The sequence below is a fragment of the Coturnix japonica genome, chromosome Z, assembly GCF_001577835.2.
Source record: "Coturnix japonica isolate 7356 chromosome Z, Coturnix japonica 2.1, whole genome shotgun sequence".
NCBI lineage: Eukaryota > Metazoa > Chordata > Aves > Galliformes > Phasianidae > Coturnix > Coturnix japonica.
This window is the reverse complement of record NC_029547.1, coordinates 63,406,185-63,429,878: the sequence shown is the minus strand read 5'-3', so window position 1 is coordinate 63,429,878 and position 23,694 is coordinate 63,406,185. Positions and strand designations below refer to the sequence as shown.

The 23,694-nt window shown below is 36.9% G+C and overlaps 1 protein-coding gene across 1 annotated transcript in view; it reads right to left on the bottom strand.

Moving 5' to 3' along the window:
* Positions 1-23,694, bottom strand: part of DTWD2 (DTW domain containing 2) — a 57,997-nt gene that overhangs the window by 22,846 nt on the left and 11,457 nt on the right. Inside the window, exons 2-4 of the mRNA XM_015850002.2 lie at positions 18,314-18,404; positions 13,833-13,927; positions 515-704 (exon numbers count right to left, since the gene is read on the bottom strand). Of these exons, the coding sequence (XP_015705488.1) occupies positions 515-704; positions 13,833-13,927; positions 18,314-18,404 (376 nt within the window). The remainder of the gene's footprint in view (positions 1-514; positions 705-13,832; positions 13,928-18,313; positions 18,405-23,694) is intronic.

The following is a 23,694-nucleotide window of genomic DNA, read 5'->3' as shown; positions in this document are numbered from 1 at the left end:
TGTCAATGACTCAGTTAGACAAGATCTAAGTTTTACTTTCAAAACTTACATTCAGGACTGCTGTGTTAAAGCCACACTCAGATATCTCCTATAAAACAAGTTCTATAACTTTTATGAATGCATCAAAAAGAACACATGCCCATTAATGTTATTACACTAATATCAATGGTATTTTCATGTAGGCAGGGAGAGCTGCAATAATTGCAAAAACACAGCATACAACATCAATAGCTTTTAATGCAGTGGAAAGCAAGTTTGTGAATACGACTGTGAGGCTTTCATAAGACTATAAACTTCGACTTTCACCTTTTCTGCCAGCGCAATGAAAAATACTCAAAGTCAATTCAACTTTCTCATAAGCTGACACTTTTTTTCAGCGTTCTCTTTATCAGCTGGCTCCAACTGAAAAGGAAAAGATTTTCATTAATTTCCTTAACTAAAATACTACTTCTGAGATGGTCAGAATGTAAACGTCTATTATACACACATCTTTAATTTACATATTATAACTTACCTGCTTGGGAAATCGGAAGAGAGAATTTTTGTAAAATATATCTTTAGCCTGGCTCCATGTTCCATCAATTATGATCATAACCGGTGGGCTAGAAGACATCACAGTGACTTCTTCCAAATTGGTTGCTTCAGCTCCAGGATACAAAATAAGAGTACTGGGATTTCTGCATACAGCTGCTAGCTCAGGATACCTTCAGTGCACACACAGAAGGAAACAATAATTACTGCAAGTGTCCATGACAAACATGTACATCCAGATATTCTATATTACTAAACCCTATTAGTCTCTTCTAAAGTCTATCACTCAGTTACTAATCTCTCTTTCCAACACTTCAAGAAAAAAAATTCTAATCTATTTTCCATTAAGTGTTAATATACACAGAAATTCCTTCAGTTTTTACAAGACACTACTGTAAGTTAGTTTATAAAATCTATGAGAAGCATTATTATTTAAGTATCACATTGGACATCTTAAACAAACACCTACAGACAGCAAAGGAGAATCTGAGAAAAAGCTAGTAAGTAAGACTGTATTTTACTTGTCTTAAAGATAGGGAAAAAAGCAATGTATAATAACGATTTTTGAGTCAATATATAGTAGGTGCACTTCTGACCTGTGCAACCAATTATCAATCTCTGGGGACATATATGAAAACAGAGTTTTATCAGTATTTGGTTCCAATGCAATCGCTCTGTCTAGGACACTGAGATTCAGAGCTTAAGATCAAAAATGAAAGAGGAAATGAATTCAGTGTACCAATAGGTTCAGAGCCAGTACACCAATATTTGACCACTCAGTTCCCAAGCAAACAATTTCGTAATACATAGTTAATTACTGAAAAAAATATTCACTATAAAAAGAGTAGCAATATTTACTTACAAAATAAACAGTGTAAACAGCGACAGGAAATACACAAGATAAGTCTGTGGCAAATAGAATGATGTGGAAATTTACCTGCCCATCATTTTTTTCACCTATCTTCCATTATCACTTCAGTTTAAGGAAACATACACAAAATCACAGCCAAGGGGTATCTCATTACGGGCTACATTGTACTGAAGGTTTAAATCTACAGAATTATTCACTAATTTAAGATGTTTGTTCTGCAAGCCCAAACCTTCAGAAGTGCTAAGTGCCTTAATTGAGGGTTGGGAGAGCTTTCCAATAGTTAACAACTCTTAGGTAGTAAAAAAAGCAACTTTGAAATGGGTGTTTAGCCTTGAAAGCAGGAGAAAATTCTCTTAATACTAATATAAAACCATAACCAATACTGTTTAATATCTTCATTAATGTCATCCACAGTGGGGTTGAGTGCACCCTCAGCAAGTTTGTAGATGACACCCCAAGCTGTGGGGTGCAGTCAGCATGCCTAAGGGACAGGATGTCATCCAGACAGACCTAGACAGGCTGAGCAGTAGGCCCAGGAAAACCTCAGGAGGTTGAACAAAGCCAAGTACAAGGTCTTGCAATTCCATTACCAATACAACCTGGGGGATGAAAAGAACTGAGCAAAGCTCTGCTGAAAAGGCACCTGAGTATACTGGTGGGTGGGAAGCTGAACAAAAGAAAGCAGTGCACTTTTGCAGCCTAGAAAGCCAACTATATCTTGGGCTGCACCAAAAGAGATGTGGCTAGCAGGGTGAGGGAGCTGATCCTGCCCCTCTGCTCCATGCTGGTGAGGCTGGTGAGAACAAGGGAAATTGTTTAAAACTTAAAATGGGGAGATTTAGGTATGATATAAAGAAAAAATATTTTACAGTGAGGATGGTGAGACATCAGAACAGGCTGCCTAAGACTGGTGGATGCCCCATCCCTGGAGACTTTCAAAGTGAGGCTGGACAGGGCTCTGGGCAACCTGATCTAGCTGTAGGTGTCTCTGTTCACTGCAGGAGAGTTAGGCTAGGTAACATTTAAAGGTCACTTTCAACTCTTAAGAATTCTACGACTCTACGATTCCCAGAAGCAAAAATGAACACCCAGTAAAAAGCTCCTTAAGAAAACAACAAGAGGAAAAGCAAACATTATATCTCAAGTCTGAGTCTTTGTAATACAATTCACAGGGAAACAACAGCTGTTGATGCACTGGTACCTTCAAAAAGCTATCACTGACTTCAATGATCAACTGATTTCATGCTAGAATGACAATCAGCACATACAGAGAGCTATTTACAGCTATTTAGATTTTATATTAACAGCTTCTCAGAAATATATGCAACCTTTTACAGGTTACAGTTCACACAAACAGTACCTGCTGCCATCTGTCACACAGCAACAAAATGTAACAGAATACTGGTGGGAAGGTCAACCTCTACTTCTGTACCACCAACATCTGTCTGACACTTTGCCAACATAATAAAAGAAGAGGCATTACTTTCAGAGCAGCTCTCACATATATCACCAATATCAGTTTTCACAGCCTCTGCACAATAATATGCTCCTGATGTGTTTGCTTTGGTAAACACCGCAGTACAGTCTAATTAATTACACAGTATTCATGAAGTGCTGCTATACATTGTGGTGAGATTTTCTCTACTAGTGTCAAATGTTTGCAAAGGAATCTTACAGGAAATAATTGCAAAAAATTAGCAATTTCACTGTAATGCTGAAATAGAGCTTTTGCTTAATGAGTTCTTTTGAAAACCTTATCCACACACAAGGCATAAACTTCTTTTTTCTACATGAGCTTTGTCTTGCATGCTTAGATTTACAAAAACATGAAGTAAAAGTCCAGGAATTAGGTCTAATCTTCACAGAGCTTTGTATCCAAAAAAACCTGCATATAGTCCTACTCTAAAATACTGACTTCATGCTGATTTCATTTTGAATGCTATTCATTTATTCCGATGTTTAACACTGATTTGAGACAAATACTACAGCTTATTAAAAACATAAGAGATAACTTCATTAAATGTTGATGTTTCTATTCACGACGACTCTAAAAATACTGAAGGATCTCAAGAGATAATAAAGGATATCTGCCAGCTTTGAAAGTCTCCTCAGAGCCACAACAGAAGTAGGTCAGCGCTATGCTACAAATGGAAATGCATTTTTGCAAATTCTTAGGAAGACACGTGCCTGATTTCAAGAGTTTGAAACTGGCAAAAGCTACAAGGAGTTGGGTAACACTCACTAAAGACTTAGCAGGTTCATAGCTACTTTGTAAATGTGGGGGAATAAAACCCAAAGGAAACACAGAGATAAAATGGGAGCATGGGGAAAGTCAGGAAAATGATGAGCTGTGTTTCCAAGATAAACTAGCTCAAGCTTTTGAGGAAATAGCTGAGTTTAGGAAGGAAGAATATCACACAGCAGCTGCTTACAGACAGAAATTGGGTCTTCTTGCCTTCCTTGATGTCTTTTGGTATACAGAACTTAACAGCTTTTACCACGACTTTATGTCTGCCATGAAGTCACAGAGCTTTGGCAGCATAGATGAAGAACAGGAATGTTTGTGCAGTTACAGACATGAGTGAGAGGGCCCATGTGCTTGACAGCAAAGCCTTCTTTAAGCATCTCCACAAATAATAGCTTATTATTTCTGGAGCAATTCAGCAAGATAATTTCCTCCTATAATTATCACTTTCCACCCTGGTTCAGGACATCAACACTTCCAGTACTTGGACATGATGATAGCCTACAACCAGCAGACATTCATAAGACAACGATAAGGCTAGGCATGGTAGGGTCCTCCACAATTAGCCCAGGAGGTTAGAATGGTAGAGGAAGAAAGGAGTACAGTGCAATGGGGCTGCTGGCCAGTGTGACAGACAAAGCTACATCATATTCCAACACCTTTTATCCTGGACATATCTGTAGTACTTCTATACAATCCTTTCTTAATGTGAAGTGTAGCTAACTTCAGAGAATTAATGGGGACTTAAATTGTATCTTCCACTTCAATCAGAAGAGTTAACAGGCTGATGGCAGATGCTTTGCAGCTACCAAATCTAGAGAAGACTAGATTAGAGAAGACTAGAAAGCTGAATTTCTAAACAAGAAGCATTTCTCTTCCTACAGATCAGAGGCTGATTTTTTTAAGGAATTTAAAACTCTATCAATCAGAAGGGAAAAAAGAAATGTTGTTATAAATGAAAATATATATATATATATATTCAACAGCTGTTCCTCCCAAGCATTTTAAAAGCCTGCAAAAGAATGTAGTAACTCCTAGCAGAATGAAAATGATAACTAGTTTATTAACTTGGGAAAAGAATAAGAGCATAAAAAGCATCTTGAATTCCAAGTTGTCTGAAGGTTTTCCTTTTCTAATCATTTCTGCATTGCTAAATCTACTAGGCACTCTCCAACACATTTTCCAAATGAAGAACAACAAAATGAAAGCAAAACAATGTCAAATTAAAAAAAGAGGTATTCACGGAACTGGTGAACAAGACTGACACAAAGCTTGAAGGCAGGATAAAATAAAGAGTTACTATTCCCACAGAACAAAGAAACACAAACTAAGAGGATGAAAGGCAAGGGATGAAAAAGAAACACAGTGAGTACACAACTACTCATGTCAAATCTGTATGAAGCACAAGAAGCATAAATAAATATGAATTAAGAGACAGAGAACACTTACTCAGGTAAGAATGGTTACAATAGTACAGCGTAAGTCTAAACAGGTAACATCAAATTCAGGTTAAAAATAAGCAAGTTAATTTAAAGTAGAGAAAAAAAATAACGCATTCGTCTGCATACCTATAAACAGCAGCTTTCATTCCACACATGTGGAACAGCAGCATTCTCAGCATCTTTCCAGCCCTGTTTTGACAACTTTACAGCTATATATCATAAATATCCAGTTCCAGTATTGGGTCTTTCATTTGATTTATTCCTAAATATAGTGGTTTTAAGTAATGAAACTATGCTGGAGGAATATCTTGTACGTATGCTTGATGACACTCCATAAATTCACTGCTGTGCTTTTTGTATTTCTGTGTGTTACTAGCTTTTGAGACTTCATCAGCAGTTTGTGAAGTTTTGAATATGCTGAAATTCATGAGTATTTTTTTTTTATTATTTAAAGTTATGGCGTTCCAATTCATTCCTGTCAACATATTTCTATAATAATTAAAAAGTAAACCAACCTAAAGATCATCCCTTCCTAAAAATATATCTAATTTTCTTTGTCTTAAATTTTCTTTGTCGTTCCATGTTAAACTGCTAACGTAAAGTTCATTAAGATGATGTGATGTTGAAAAAAAAGGGTGTTTAAGGTAATACTATGGTCTTTAACTTTTTAAGAGAAACATTTGCAGCACTTGCTTTTCATGGAAACCACCACTCAGCCTTACTTTTAGTATGCAACATGCATTGCGGGCTGTGACAAAAATCTCTGCTAAGCAGAAACATTCAGATATTTCACTTGTATTTGAAGTGTATCCAACCACTCTGTCATAAGAGATTTATATATTCTCATGACCATACTTGAGATAAATAATGTTTCATTATTCCTGGGATGCACGGTCTTGAGATGTTTAAATTAAACACTTTTAACTTGTAATAATCTAGTATTACTATCATAAACGTCTTTATTACACTTCTATACTCAATTTTTTTGAATTGTAATATCTGTAGGTAGTTGTAATTCAAGGGGCTGTATTAAACACTGCCAATGCCAAAGGCAAGCATTACAGATGAAACAAATAAACAAAAATCCAACACAGCCATTAGCTGCATACAAAAGCCATATCATAGAACATACGCTAATATACTGTCAGTTGAGAACCATCAAGATAATAGAAACTTCTGTTTTTTCTCGTAATTTGGTCTCAAATAAGGGACTTTATTCATTTCCGTGTTCCTGCATTTGGAAGACTGCAGGAATACTGATCAACAGTAATTCACATAAGGAGGTTAAATCAATAACAATAAGGTCTCTATAGTCTCTACACTAAGACACTGTCCTTCAGAATCAATACTGAAGAATAAGAGAAAAATAGAAAATTGATGTTTTCGTAAATTATATGCTAATTTTTTTGAAGGGTAAGTGGTGTTTAGTTGCTAATATAATCTGGACTTGTTCATGCCGTCAATCAAATCATCAAATTGGTTTTCTAACTAGTGTTATCTACTTCTCTCACCTTAAAAAGATACTTTTCTATTTACGGTTTCCCTTATTTCTGAAATGTTTTCAGCTCTTGCTGCATTACACAGAAGCAGTATGGAAGGTATGAAGATAATTACTAAAACATGAGTTTAGCTTTCATTTTTAATTAAAATGCACTTATCTCAGTGTTTGCACCATCATGGTATTCACTACCCATATACACTATAAACACTGCAAGAATAGAAAATCAACACATCCACTAAAAACCTTATTTTCTATTCTTGATACTTATTCAGTTACTTGAAGTATATCTATTCAAACACTGAAAAGAAAAACATACCAATATAGAGGATAGAAGCCTAATGAGAAGAAATTATTTCCTTCCTCCCTTCACTGGACCAAAATGACAGCTGAGTTTTTGTACAAGCAATGCCTTTAATTGATGCAATGCTCTTTGCATTATAACAGAGGTGAATATTTAGACTCAATCCCCCAGACCTAACAGTACCCACAACATGTAAACTGTGAGAATATGCTATTAATTGTCACCTCTGCTGTCCCGTATGCTAATGTTGGCAGATTACTTTTGACAACAAATGGAATGGCAGCCAAAGGTAACATCCTGACAAGAAGTAGAAAGCAGAGCCATCACCTTGGCTCTGCTTGGGGGGGGGGGGGGGTTTGTATCACACAGACCAGTACCTGATATTACTAGACACTGTAGCCATAAACCAAATCAATTTCCTTCTGCACAACAAACACATACAGACTAAAGTCTAATCCTCTGTCAAGCAGTACGTGGGAATTGGTCAGAAAGGCAGCCAGAGAAACTGCAGTAATGCTAGCAGCCTTTTCCAGGTGTTGTGCGGTCTCATATGCCTTTTATATAACACAATCCAGCCACCCATGAGCATTTTGAAATACCTTAATTTCCGTAACAGGGTTTCTCACCCAACCCTCCTCCACAAGGCTATAAAACTTCTGTTAAGTATTTTTCTTTGACATCTGTATTGCTTGTGAGCAATATTTTAGCATGTTAAGCATATATACTTTAAAAGCCCTCACTTTATCAAATCCTAGCCCAGTATACGACCAGTAAACAAAGCAGAAAACTGAACAAAGTATTCACAGCATGGCTTCTCAATACAGCAAAAAATATCCAAACAAATCTGGAACTAAAGCTCAGGAAGAAAAGCACGTATTTTAAATGGCAGCCAGAATTAACACAGTTAGAAGTGCCACATTCCTTTAAACAAATGGCACTTACAAATGTTTCTCTACAAAGATTGCAAGTTTTGCATGAAGTTAATGCACCTGTTTCTCCTCTGTAGCCTGGGTTAATGCAACTTACTTCACTATTCATAAGAAGAGTCCATGACAAATGATTTTCCAAATGAAACATTACTAATGCTAGATAACTTCTGCTTTTCATCCATTGTGCAAAAATAAAGTTCAGTTCAAATTTCATCCCTAATTCACAAAGTTTTTTGTTGGGATAGGCCCAAAGGAATCATTCTGTGAAGGTTAACAAGGACAGTTACATCATTATTACAAAGCAAGAGAGACATGGGCATTGGTCATTATGATCGTGTCTTGCAGCCCACGGAGAGCCTGTGGTAGAGTAGGGGAAGAGGGTGAAGGGGAAGGAGCAGCAGAGCAGAGCAGCTGTGCACTGACTGCCAAGCTGAAGGCTTGCAGCATTCAAGGCAAAGAAGCTAGAAAAATTTTTATCCAAACTAGACTGAGGAATCTAAAATTTGATACGGTCAAGTACAGTTTCAGAAGTAAAGAGGCAATAAATTGAAATCTCTAACAGCATCTACTTGATGACTGAGATTAAGAAGAGAAGCAGAAAATCTAGTTTAGTAGATACATTGAAGCACGTGAAAAAAGCCTAATAAGAAAGTCTACTTGAATGAAAAAAGAAACGTGTCTTATAAATAGCTTTTAATTATTTGATAAGTGGTAGGTCTTCATTATTTGATTCTGGAAGAGTATTTTTATGGTCAACAAGCATGAAAAATTACCACATCTACAGCACGTAATTAACAGAAACAGCTTTATAAAACTGACAGAAATAAGTCGCTTTTTATCACTTGAACGCTGCTTGAAGAGGCCCAATTCATTTCTGGCCAGAATTACTGCACTGTAGCAAAGCAAGCACCTATACAGTACAGAACATACTGGATATTACTGCAGCTTGATTTCTGAGAGCAGTGTAAATAAACATGCAATTGCTCTTTCTCATAAACAACACGGTGGTAGAGGCAGAGATATTTGAATTGGTTTTCCTGTTAGCAATCATTCATTACAGCATATAAAATGTCTGAAATTTAGATCTGCTAACTTATTACTGAACATATTCAGAGAGGATACTTTAGGATTTGGTCTTTCCTTCAAGTGTGCCAGCATTTTGAACAAACAGGTAGAATGGATTCATTTTATCTCCTTAATCATTGCTATCACACAACCTTACCAATCCACTTGCAGTCTGATAGTCTTTCCTTTCTGGAGTCCTCTCAGACCAAACATAACTCACAAGAAATGGGCTTCACCAAAAGATGTTTACATACATTTCATCTTACTGCTAGTAGTTCCCAAGTCAGAATGTTGGGACATTGGAGAAACAGCCTATGCCCTTTCTTATAGGCCATTTTTCAAAAAAATCAGCAAAAAAAATATTTCCAAGTAGCATACTTAGAAAACCTCACACAAGATACACTAAAAAATCTACCTTGTAAACTAGCATAGCAAATACACACACAGTACAACTGCATTTACAAGCTGCAGGTATAAATTCTTAAGCAATAATTTACAATATTCAAGCAATGAAAACTCTTACCATTTGAGATTAGACCTCAGAAAAACTGTAAAAACAAAACTGAAGTGAGCTAATCCCCTATCAAAGGATTAACAAACCTGATGCAAAATGGATTAAGGAAAGAAGAAAGAAACATATAATAATAATAGAGATCAGAAACACTGAATACTTTATCAGGAGCCTGACTTAATTCTGTATGCACATATAAAATTTATGGCAAATTGATTTTTCAGGATGGATGAAGCAGAGGCTAATTAACTCTGCAATTGTTTCCAGGAAAATTAAAACAAGTCTGAATAGATTTATGGAAAAAATCTGAGAAATAATCAAAAAGAAACAGATGTCTTTGGGTAAAAGGAGGCGTGAGGACACATTTCAAGAGTGCAGGGGATGACAGGACATCAGACAAAGAAAAACTGTAAAAGCAACAAGTTAATTTTCAGTCTGACAACAGGAGATGGCATCCTGACTTGTCAAACAATCAGAACCAAGTAGTTCAATAAGCTGTGAAAACTGTTGGTCTGTAGGATTTTCAATAGGTTTTCATGGGAAAAGATTTATATTTGTCAAGGTCAAAGAAAAGCTTGCAATAGTATCTGCAGCACATGAAAGTCAAGACAAGAATTTTAATCTCAAGCTTAGCAGTCAAACCAGAACACGTCAGAAAAACAGAACATGTAAAAAAATTATGACCTCTCATTCTATTCCAATAGATATTTGTAAGTTTTCCGTATTTGGGTAAGATACAACTATAGATAATCAGAGAAAATCAGATACAGAGAAAAGAGAAAGCCACCTGTGAAATCAATAGAGGAAACCAAAGCAGAGAACAGCATTGAGAAGCCAGTGAGGTAATACAGGAATGGAAATTAAATAGTGCAAAAATAAAAAAACAAATAAGATATTCTAAAATGAAAATAAACATTTGAAGAAAGGGTAAAAGAAAAGATGAGTTCAGGGCAAAAAAATAAATCAGAAGCTACAGTTCTACTCTGTGATATACTATAGCTAGGAAAAAAAAAAAAAAAAGGAAGGAGCAGAACAAATAACTTTTGCAGAACAACTGGACAATTGGAAATGGTTTTGAGTTGAAGAACGGAAGATTTAGGTTGGATATCAGGGGAAGTTCTTTACTATGAGTGTGGTGATGTGCTGGATGCTGCACATCCACAGAGAGGCTGTGGATGCCCCGTCCCTGGAGGTGTTCAAGGCCCAGGTTGGATGGGACCATGAGCAGCCTGGTCTGGTATGAGATGTTGAGGCTGGTGGCCCTGCCTGTGGCAGGAGGGTTGGAGCTTGATGGTCCTTGAGGTCCCTTCCAGCCCAGGCCATTATGTGATTCTGTGAATCTCTCCCTCTCCCCGCCAACCCATATGCACATAAAAACATAAGAATTTAAAAACATAAAAATTAAAATTAAAAAAAAAATCTTATTTTTTTATTTTATTGTCATAAAATTCAGAAGCCAAAATGTTGAGCTTTCAGGTCATTCCGGTTACCCTAATGTATCCAATTTTATATGAAGTTTCCTACAAAATCCTCTGTGTTCCTCATCAGTTTTGGATGCCGGTTACAAAGAATAGGAAACGTAAAATTTCATACACTTAGGGCAAAACAGGAAAAATAACCTACATACATGTGAATAATAGGCTTCTTTTCCCCTTCAAGACGAGGGCACTAAGACTGAAAGAGCTACACAGCTTACCTGGTTTGCTTGTCCTCGCAGAAGGCAGACAGCTACAGATTAGCAATCATTCGTTTACTGGTTTGTATGCTGCTGCACACAAGGTTAATCAGATTAATTTTCAGAGCTATTGCCAAGAGCTGCTAGATCCTGTGATAATATAAATATGTACACTACCATTTTATTCTGGTACTTTATAAATGTATGGAAAACCACCACAGATAGAACTTTCCCATATTTACCGCATGATTTCCCATACTTACTGCATGATACTGCTTCTATATCAATGCAGAAGAATGCGTACACCACATTATATCTATCTGTAGGCACATGTTTACATGCAAGACCAGTGCAAGTGTGAATTCAGAATAAAATTGTTTCTGTTCCCTTCCAACCTACGTATTTCTGTTGGAAGCAGCAGAGAATGTAAGCATCAAAGCAGAACATCAAAAGCAGCAAACGTAAGGCTTTAATGTGCTTCAAAACAATAACATGTAAAATGCATCAGTAGGCACACATTGATGATATTTTTCCTCACTCAAAATAACAAAGTGTACATCCACATGGGGCAAGGTTGATTAAGGAGCTTATATAGCAGCTAACAAGTTACTTACAAACAGCATGGCTGTTAAGTAGAGGAAATAAAGACTGTTTAGCTTAATATGCCATAGATTGCAGCAGTTCAGCTCATATTTTGATTTTTTAAGAGTCCTGTTAGCAGCAAATTTCACCCTAAGAGAAAGCAGGAATCAAAACTGTGCTCCTCATTCACTGTAAACACTGCAAAGTTTCTTCCCATGTCTGCATATGCTTCCTCCTAGAACACACCTCAGCAGGGAACAAAGCCTGACAGGATGCTAAAAAGGACAAAACTACATTGATACAATACTTCTACCAGATATTCCAGCAACTAGTGCTGCTTAAAAGTAAGGAACATGGGAAAACAAACAAACAAACAAACAATGAAAAGCTGCATTGAGGGGAGATTTAGATTGGATTTAAAGAAGATATTTCCAATAAATATGGTGAATCACTGGCACAGGTTGCCCAGAGAGGTGGTAGATGCCCCATCTTTGGAGACACTCAAAGTCAGTCTGGATGGTACCTCGAGTACCTGAGCTGTTGGTGCCCCTCCTCATTGCAGAGGAGTTAGACTAGATGATCTTTAATGGTCCCTTCCAACGTAACTAATCCTGTGATTCAATGAGCTCAATGACTGAGCATTCCACATCTGTGCAGTCTCACATTCACAAAGCAGGCAGACTGCAGATTCTTCCTAATTGCTTTTAGCCTTGAAGCACAGTAAATTAAGTCAGCAAAATCCAAATTAATCTCAAGAAAACTTTATTTCAATCAGCATCTTCATAATGTTTTGTGGCAGAAAGCATTCTTCTCATAGGAACAATGTGATTCTGAATGTCTTTAAACTATTTGGGGGTTGAGATGTTCACAACTGATTCTGACCTAAACAGGATCCCTGATGTTAGAGAAATCTCTATATTCAAACCTGAAGAAGCTTTAAAACTGTAATCATCACTTCTAAAAAAAATTTCCAAGGATATTCACTGGAAACAAGACTGCATTGATGGTATTCCACTCTGCGCACAACAGAATGAAAAGCTGCTTCATTTTCAGGTTTAATGGGAAGAGAGAACGATTTCCCTGTGGCCTGGAACTTCTCAGATAATTACTATTGTTATTATCATAGAAGACTAATAGAAAGGTAATATATTTCTAATGTGCTTTACTCACTATACGGGCAGCACAAAGGCGTGGGAGCAGCACTCTGAATCACCTTCTGATGTTTTTGCTCAGCGAACTCTACCAGTTTTCTCCAAAGATTAAAATCAATTTTAGAATTAATTTCCTTCATCATTATTCATGATTTTTGTTTGCACTTATTAAAAATGTACGTACTAAATGTCATTAGCATTTGTTCCAAGAACTGGTTCCTAAGACTTAGCTCCATCTAACGAAGATGAAAGAATTACCTAGGAGACCAATATTGTCCAAAATCTCAGAGTATAAGTAAATAAATAAATAAATGAATAAATAAAAATTCAAAAAGTGGATCTGAGAGGTATAACTTCACACAATTAATTATAAGAGGAAAAAAAAAAAAAGAGCATCTGAAGAAAATACATTCTCTAAGAATCTTTTACCTCTGGGCTGACTTCTTAAGTACAGTTTCGCACACGTAAGTACAAAATGTTAATTCTATTTGAATAGCATCAAGTGGTTTGTCAAACAAAGCAAATATGGAAAGAAACACGGAAGATAAACTGAGTAACAAGTCAGAAATGAATTGCAAAAAGCTTTCTAAAAGTAGCAGAGTGAAGGCTTGAGCCCCCCCCACCCAGAGCACCACAGCTGAAGGAAGTAACTTGACAATCTGAATGCATTGTAATTTACTGAAAGAGCAAGGAAAGAACATACCATCTTACTGTTTGAAATACTGGTGACATGGTTCAAATAAAGAGAAAACTGAAAAAGTAAGGAAAGTAGAAAGTATGAGAGATAACATATTGCACTACAGAATCATGATAAATACTGATACAGTAAAAGCTACAAAGTAGAGGAAGATATATTAAATGTTTCAGACCATCATACCACGCTTTGATGGAAATCAAAGGCACCAAAGGTGAATGTACACGCTAGAAACAAAAATGAAGAACACTGCTTGCTAATAATAAAGATACCCAAAGAAATATCTTTATAATTTACAGCAACACAGAAAAGATGTATAAGCAATCCTGCTCACCTGTCTTCACTAAAACGCCGACCAACCAAAATTTTACATTTGTCTGGAGGGAGACAAGCTGCTAACAAAGGCACTGTCCTCAATACCCGACTTTCCTGTAAAAAGGAGAAGTATCTTTTGAGTAAAATCAAGTAGGGCTTCTATGAATTGTTAATATTTCCATCTAGTTTCAAGTTCTTTCACTGTACACACACCAAAAAATCAGTTTCATACATATATATTATTTTTACCAAGCGTAAGAGATTTAATCTTGTCCTAAACTACGACCATTAGCAAGAGTTTGAGCTACATTATCAGTAATGATATATAAAATAACAACAAAATGTAAACAAAAACAGCACTACCATTAACGTAACAGGTTGGAGCATTGATTTCTCTATCCTGGAAAATAAGAGGAGGGCTTGGTTTCCCCAGACAAGCAATAAAAATATGAGCACAAGGTGTGTCAAACAGAGTAAAACATAAATACCTCCACTCTGTTATCACTTTGAAAAAGCACAATAGCACAACACTGAAGCTGCTGTGAGTGCTCTATCTCCTGCCAATTGGGCAGTGCAGAGAAGGCATCTGTTGCAGTTAAGGATAAGATTGCCATGGCTGGGAGGGGAAGAGGGGCTCTCCAGATCTCAAAGAGCATGCAAGGGTGCTGTGCTGGACCAGAGAATGCCTGCTTCACAAGACAGAGGAAGAGGGAAGAAATGACAGGAGCAGCAAACCATCTACATACTTAACAGAGAAAATTGTTTCTATGTGCAATGTAACTCAACATCTGGACAAGAAGTATTGCAAACTGAACAACGATATTTAGGACATTTTCAGTAAAAGTAACATTAGAGAGAAAGTGTCGATTTCTGTTTCCAGGCAAAGAAGAAGGAGCAAAGGTATATCTTGAATTTAATGGAAAAAACCAGAGAGATGAAAATAAAGTTTCAGTAACAAGTAATGCCCTGACTAGCTCAGCTCCATGATTTCTGTGGCTCTTACTCTCCACAAGTATCAATGTGAATCCACCTATAGCACTTATATCATCAGACTGCTCTTAAATTAATTCAGTGAATCTTTTCATCACTGTTGCCTAAGACCTTCACTAATTTTGCTTTTTCTGCTCCATACTTACTCATTCTGTGAAGTATAAATAAAACATCACAGAGTTAAAGGAATAAGTTGTCCTGCTATATGCAACACTGCAGTAGCAGTGTGATGTGTCCTAGGGATAGATGAAGATCAAAGTATTTGGTGAATGAAGTCCAAGAAAAGTGAGGGAGAAATATCCTTCAAACTCCATCAGTTTGACAAAGCTGAATAAGTCATCATTGGCAGTATAAGATCATTTGTGTTGATTTCATCATCATCAAAAAAACACCCCAATTCATACAAACGGGAAAAGCAGCAATAAGGGAACTGGAAGAAAACTGATTATTTGTCACTAATAAGAAATAATTTAAAAAGCTTATCAGTTATAGGAAAGTCATTCAATTGTTCTCTTCAATGTCATGTTATTTCTGAATTACCTTTTACCAAATAAATACATTCTCCAACAACAGCAAAAAAGTTGCAGTTTTCCAATCTATGTTTATAGGAAGATAACAATAAAAAATTTGAGAAAAGGAGCTCAAGAACATCTAGGCAAAAGTTCCTCTAAAATAGGTTCCATTTGTTTAGAATTTTCTTCACAAAAATGTCTGCATTTAGCTATTTCACACACAGCCTGTTGGCATATCAACTATTTCCATTTCCTGCTTTGATAGAGAATAGTCGTTCTCTCCTTGTTCTTCTTGGCATCATAACCGTCATGCACAGTTCTTTGCTTAATCATTTTTTAACCACTGAAGTATATATATATATACAAATAGGTTTGGAGAAGTTGCTTTAAGAATGGGTTTTTTTTCCTTTTATGGGAATTCATCATACTTTTGGTAACACTGAAGGGTTGTTCTACCATGAACAGCAAGTTCTAACTAATAAAAACATTTATTTGAGCCAGTAAATACACATTACTTCATTTTCTCCTGAACTTGTAAAACAATTAGCAAACTATATTTGATGTACTTGATTCTTGCCATTCAATAAAGAATATTATTAGACCCATATATAAGCTTATTAAATACAGGTTTTGTTCACAGGTGCAGAAAAATGGAAATTCAGTTCTGGAAAGAAAGAAGGCAGAGCAACAGAACAACCTAGGCAGACATTTTTGCTGTGCTCTAAGGGCTCTGTCCTGAGTTACAACAACCATCCAAGCTCAAAAAGTATAGAATGACCTATGCTCCTCTGGAGATCACTCCATCAACAGTAAATCAGTGGTAAGAAAGAGCTGCACAGTGGTTTGTACACACCTAACTATGCCACTAACCTTCAAGTCTGCAAATGGAGGCAGGGGAGAGAATAAAGATGAGAAAAGCATTTTACCTACTTGTATTTATTTATATTCATATGTATGTGGAAAGAGGAAAAGACTAGAAATCATGCTAGGCAAATAAATTATTCACTGTTCCGCTATTCCTGCTGATAGGGTTAGGATCCTCTGTTTGTACCTACTTTATTTTTAATTACTCTCATTATTAAAAGTAATGCACTAACACTATCCAGAAAACAGTTGCACCTAGACATGCAATGCTGAATTATCTTCACAAATGACATATGAATTAATTCATGGATCTATTATACAAAGATGAATGCTGGATGTTAAGATTCATAACCCGGGATCTTAGAGAATCCTTGTTGCTATGCATCAAGAGACTATTCTCTTTCACAGCACCTAACATTAGTATGAATGTATCCAACAGCATGCCTTCTGGATTGAAGGACTGTGAAGGAGCAGGAAATCCTGCTCCCACTTTCATGCCTTACCCTCTTGCCCAAATATAAGTCACAATGCAATAATCACTCCACAGTTGGTGGGCTACTTACTGCACTGCAAACTGCAAAAAACAATAAATAACAAAACAGGTGGAGGATGAAAAGTCATCACAGATGCACAGCAGGAAAAATACATTCTCTGTTTGGTTAGTTTAATGAGATACTTTTGAAATGTACTTCTCTAATGACATGGCAGCCTGAAGGATCAGATGCTGCTAGTACATTCAGAAGGCTTATCTGCCTTCAAGTCTGACTGAGTTTTGATCAGAAGCATCTACAGCAAAGGGAACCTACCCTTCAGCGGGTATGCCTCCACCATTCTGATGTCAAAAGAATCAGCTATGATCAACTAAGGCCATCAAGCCATATTCCTAGCTTTTCAGCTTTTGTTTAGATTTGTCTCCTCAAACCAAGTACATTCAAGATAGTTAAATTTTTCCACTGATGGACTGTCTGTGTTACTTGGACAGCACTGCTTTAGCCACTTGTTTCCATCAACCTGTGTTTATGTGTTTTGCCACTTGTTTCCATATACCTGTGCAAAAGTTGCATCCTCTTGTAACAGAAAGCTGTTAATTAAAACTAACTAATAAAAAATGCAGATAGCATTTTAGAAGGATGATCAGGGGATCTAAAAAGAATGTGTAAACTTCTAGTACTTTTCAGCACATTAAATGCAATACAATTTAGGCATCAGTTCAAAGCTCTCCGGTACATTTTGCAACTTCTTTTTTTTTTTCCAGCAAATGACTTAAGGTGACACACACTTAAGTATTTTCAAGATAAAAAGTAACACATAAAAGTATTTTTACAGAAAACAGACAGTTAAAAATCATAGCTTTCCCACTTAGGGACTAAACACTTATTTCTCTAGACGCTTTTCTATAATTTGGTCATTTATATTCTGCTGAAGTTCCTTCAAGCAAGGACTCTGCCTGCAGACTGAGCTACTGTAAGTACAGCTGGATCATATGAATACAGGTTCTGAATGCCACAGTCTATTTTGTAAAAAGACTGCCTATCCAGATCTATGTAACCGTGGTTCATCTTCTAAAACTTGCGATCCACCAAAATACTGCATTATTAACAGAAAAATAAAGCATCCATATAAACGCCTCTAATAGCTAAATCAAAAAAGCAAGAGCCCGTTAAACCTTTGAAGGCATGAAATAGGCAAAAACATAAAAGGATGCATTGTGTCAAGTCCAATGGGGGACACACTTCAAAGCCATACAGAGTCTTTGAAAAACAAAAGTACCTTTACCAGGAAACAATGCAACTGCAAAGAAAGCTGCTCCGTCAGTAGTTCTTTCATGTGCTTCTCTTCAATAAGTGAGACCAAAAAAAAAACCAAAAAACAAAAAACAAGAAACACAGAAACAGACTATTTTGAAACTAAGCCATAAATTTCCATTGGCTAAATACTTTGAGTCACCACCAAGATGTGCTGCTTAATTCATATTTATAACAGAGTTATTCAGAAGACACAAAAATTCAGATTAACTTGTATTCCACTCTCTGATTTTAAAGGAAAACTTACTATGCATTAAAAATATGGTTGCTTCCTCTCGCAGAACATTTACTGCATTAAGATTGTAGCTGAACCCTTACAATGGTCTTACCTCTGCTGGATGCTGAATTATATACAAGCAGGTGGAGATTTTTAGAGGATGTATCGGCAGGAATGGACACAAACACACCTTCTGAGGGCGGCTACATGACAGAACAGGGGGGGAAAACAATAAAATTAATCAGCAGTGGCATAAACGTGTCCCATAATGGTCAGTATGGACTCCCCCTTATGAAACAGTACATTGAAACATGATAAAAACTTCTGTTTGAGATCTCTGTTGCTTTCAAAATAGAAAGAAAGGGAAGTTTTCATTCAAACTGAATTTTGAAGATGTTGTTCAGACCTCTCCTGTGGTCTGGTTAGCATTAAAGCGCTTTCATAATCCTTTCATGATCTTCAGAAGGAGCAACCATGCTCCAATTATACAAACCTGTTACTGCATTTTATACCAAGTTAGTGTTTCAGTGACGGAATGCTGTAACAGAATATATAATTAATATAGTTGAGAGACTATTTATGATAGAGCGTTTTAAAGTATACTCACAAGAAACACCATGATTTCATTCATTCTGAAACGCATAGCAGACAAGACGTATGAAAACAAACACCACCACACTTTTCTAATTAACGTCTGAAAAAACTAATACAACAATTTGATGTTTTCTGGTGCATGGCATGCATTGTTAAAATCACTACCAGGAGAACTGTATTTACATAAATTAACCTATGTATCATTTGGCATTAAAATAATACACTGGATAGTCAAGAATAAACAGAAGCAAGGAATTACGCTTAAAGCTTCTCAGAATCACTGAAGTTGTTATAGCATAGACAGTGCAATTACTGGATGTTATTCAGGAACTTAGAAAAACAATGGACTTCCTTAATGCTGATGTGATTATCATCACTCACAATTCACTTTGCCTGCAAAACAAACACTCCAAGATTAAGAAAATAAAGTTGTGATTTTCAGCTGAATCCAAGCAGCTCCAAATACAACTCGACCTGCAGCCTCCGTCTTACTTTGTCATTAACAGTTTTGATGTTGATCATATATGAGACAATGTAAGCAGACACTGTAGCAGATGTGATGTACTGAAGTTAATTCTTAGGTCCAGACCAAGCCAATTGCCAGCCCCACTGCCACTGCAGTGCTTGCCCGCAATAGCACCCCATTAAGCAAGCTAAGTGATCTAAGCCAGCATAACTGTTCTTTACTCAGACCATCTTAAAATAAAACATTAGCTCTTACCTGTAAATGGCAACACAGTAAAAAAGGCAATAACAGTGGATAAATTGGTCTTTAACAGCTTGCAGCTTGTGTTAATTTAAGACCCCTGCCTTCTTCTAGCCCTACTGCCATAGAGAAATTACTTTCCCTTGCCAAGGGGAACCAGTTAAAAGCTATCTAACAATAGCCAAAATCTGAACCGGGAGTGAGGGAGGAGGGGAAGCAACTGCTACTGATCAAAATAAGTGTTTTAAAATATTTACACCAAAAAGCTCATGACCAAAAGAAAAAAAAAGACAAAATGGAATTATTCCCATATGATCTTCCAAAATAATGATCCAAAAAAACTGCCTGCTTTCTCAACACAACATCCAATCGTTCCTTGATTCTCCTCCATTACTGAAATGAAACCACCGAAAGGCCGGTGTCATTAGCAAGAGAATTCTCCCCACAACTGTATTTTCTTTTGAGGAGAGATTAAGATGAGAAAATCTAGTACATAAAGGTACCAAAACAGTCAACAGGTGACTTTGATACAAAGAACTGCCTTGTTCCCTAGCTTTTATAAGCAGGCAGAAATGGTTTCTGATGGTTTCTGACCCCAGGGTGTTTACTATTACAAAGTTGGCCAGATATAATTTACTTATTTTCAGTTCTCCAAGTTTCCCTTTTTCTGATATACGCTCCTTGTATTTTCTGTGGCTGGCTCATGTTCTTCATGGGTTGTTTTCTTAGCATTATTAACGTTGTAAAAAAGTAAAGGAAATTACCCCAAAAGCAAGCATTCTTAAATCATCACAGAACCAACCCTACCTATAATTTGATTTGTAGGCAGCAAGGCACAAACAATTACAAACAGAATACTTTCCAATATAACTTAATGGCATACATATGTATATACATTACTTCACTTCTAAGTACTCAATTAGGTGCCTAATTATGTTGCATGGGTAGGACACTTTTAAACCCCACTGCAGGAGCACAAAGACTTATTTCTGTACATTCAACGTGGTATGTAATGGCTATTGTACTGAGACAAAAAAAAAAAAAAGAAAAAAGAAACAACACATACTTTATCCCTACATGAAATCTTACATTATGAGTCTACTCTAGTAATAATTTAGGAAACAGTAGTGAACAGGAGAAGTCCTGTTCCACTACCACAAAAGCTATCTTTACTCTCATAAAGGCCACCTAGGAAGAAAAGGCTTTTTGTGTTTTTCTTCTGTTGAAAACGTGTGCTATGTCTTGTGCGATGTATATCACTGATGTTACAGAAGAGCAGGGGCAGAGCACCAGGGGACTCAGTTAATGACAACTATAAGTTTTCATCCATTTCTGAAAATGAAAGCAATCTGCACCAGACTCCAGGCAAAACAGCAGTATTGAGAATATTATGGAAAAGCCCAGGGGTAGGGAGAAGAATTCGAAGGAGAATAATTTTTATGGTAATATTCACCTGTAAGCAATTTCACTACAACTCAAAGCTATCCAACATCCTTCTACCTGTTTTTCAGCATTTCTAGTTGAAAAACTCATGACAGAGCAACCAGACATACTGGCAGGACTCAAAAATTATTCTCTGTCTTCATATACAACAGAGAATCACGCACTGAGCTCTCATAGCTCCCGTTTCATTTTTCACATCTCAGTTATGATGTTCAGCTTCAAAATAATGTGGTCTATTTTCCCAGCAAAACTGAATCAAGACAGTGAACTGTACACTGTGATTACAAGTTTCTGGGCAAAGGAAGCCTAAAAGTGAATACCGCAGAATCACAGCATCATTAAGGTTGGTAAAGACTTCTAAGACCATTTAACCCATTACCACCATGCCCACTAATCAACGTCACCAAGTGCCTCATATCTCCATGTTTCAATGGTTCTCAACACGGTCTTCAAAATCTTCTTCAAGGCTTATGTGAGGAGTAGTAAATATAACTGGTCTTCAGCTGCCATGTTGTTCATTACACTTGATTCACGAAATAGTCACGTTAAAAATCAAGATAATTGTGCATGCTGCTGACTTGTATCTGTAGTTGCCATCTTGATAACAACTTGAGAAGACAGTACTGAAAAATACCTTTGAATTAGGCTTTCCACAATTAAGAAACCCTTCAATTACAATTAAAATGGTTATTGTGAGCGGAATGACTGTAAGATCTCTTATCTGGAGTATTACAGTACTTTGTTTTTGTCTTTATTTTTTAATATGCTGCCTGTTTAAGCGGGACATCATTTCTGAATTCATAAGAAGAAATACTAAGGATGAAGTTACTACAAGAAAAAAAACATGAGGGTGAGAGCTGACTTAGTACATATAATGCACAGAAGATCAGCAGGGATGTATGTATCCATGGATGTAACCTGGTGAACACCAACTAATGAAAGCAAAAGCATTTACAGGATGAAGGAAGCAGAGATGCCTCAATGCACCCTGTGAACAACAGCTAGGAACAAAAGGATACTAATATGGGTATCCTCAAATTTTTGGAGGCTGAAAATGGAGAGTTAAACTCTCAAAAGCAGAGACAAGCACATGAGAAGAGGGACATAAACAAGTTTGTTCCCATAGCTCTGTCAAGGGCAGATACATGGAACACTAACCCAGGTCTTACTTTCCACTGCCAGAGGTCCTACTGCAGTATAAGGGTAAACTCCTCACTAAAAAAGAAGAAAGAGGTACAATTTTTAAATGCTAGGATTTCTTCCCTGTTATCACAGGGATAACACTGCACAAGCACAATTGCCATATCAGTACGTGGAGAAGTCTAATCAATATAAACATTCATCATGGAGCTTCAGGGACAGAGATTTTACGCTGTACATGTCATAGAAGTAAAAAGAACTCAGATCATATGCCAGTCTAGCCTGGCAGTAGTGGTGCCACTCAAGCTAGATTTTTCAGCCTGATGTCCTCAGGCAGGGAAATCAAACAGCAGGCACTTTGTGTTACAACCAGCTTTGCTTCTCTGTATTGTTTTATAGCTTAGCGGCTTCTTGACCTGCTGCAGTAGATGTCTTTAAGATCACCTATTTATGTTCAGATCTAGTGAAGAAATTAAGGCAATGGATGGCCAGGTTAAAGCAGACCTGCCCAGTAAATAACGCTGTGTTGAAGCTAAGTAGAAAAGACAACAGCTTCAGTTTCAGTGCTCACAGCTTCCTTCCTTTTTCATGTACACATCTTTAGGAAGTGTAGTTAATATTCCATAGTTGGAGTTTGTAAAATCCTGCCTGTACAAAGTTCAGAGTCTGTGCATCTTCAATTAAAATCAGAGCAGAGAAATTAAAGAAAGGTCTGAGATGGCAACCATAAGAAACTCTATTTGAGAATCTTTTTTTCTTTTTTCTTTTATTTAATAAGCATTTTTCTTCTTACCTTGGAAATAGTTTGATGCATCATCCAGAGTTTTCAGTCTCAGGCACTTCTTTTTTTGGTAGCATTGTTTCTAATGGGATCAGCCCAATATATATTGATTTTTAACCATATACAAGGGCTGATCCAAAAATAGTGTCTCCTGTTTTATTATGTTGACCCATCACATCAGAGGCCAACATAACATTGGTGGTTTGGCAGTAGAAGTTGAACCTTCCTGACAATATTTCATTACATTTTTTTTGCCATGCAACAGATGGCAGCAGAGGGGCAGTCTGATAAATTTGCATCTGACATGGATGTGCCTATGAAGCAAAGGTGTTCTCATTCCTCAGGGTGGAAAAAAAGGAACTCTGCCATTCATCAGCACTTGCTGAACATTTATAGACAACAACAACAAACAGTGGATGTGAGCACAGTGTGGCAGTGTGTGGTGTGTTTCAGCAGTAGTGCAGCACCAGTGGGTGTATGGGAAATCACAGCTTGAACCACTGATTAATTAGCTGAGGCAAGTTTTGGGTCAGCTGTGGGAGCACAGGTGAGAGTAATCTAGCTGTGCTCCCAGAAGGGGTGGACTTCGACTCCACCCCCTCTGAGACCTCATTTAAGGGCTGACCACCACTGAGGCAGCATCTCTTGGAGATTGCTCCCCAGTGGAGACTGCTTCAGCTATCTGGTCCAGGGATCGACACTGGTGAGTTTTCTTTACTAATAACCTTTGACTATTTATCACTATCTTGGTCAACATTATATTAGCTACCTTTACATTTGGCGAGCCAGGCAGGAGATGAGAATATCCTTCTTATAATAATAATAGATA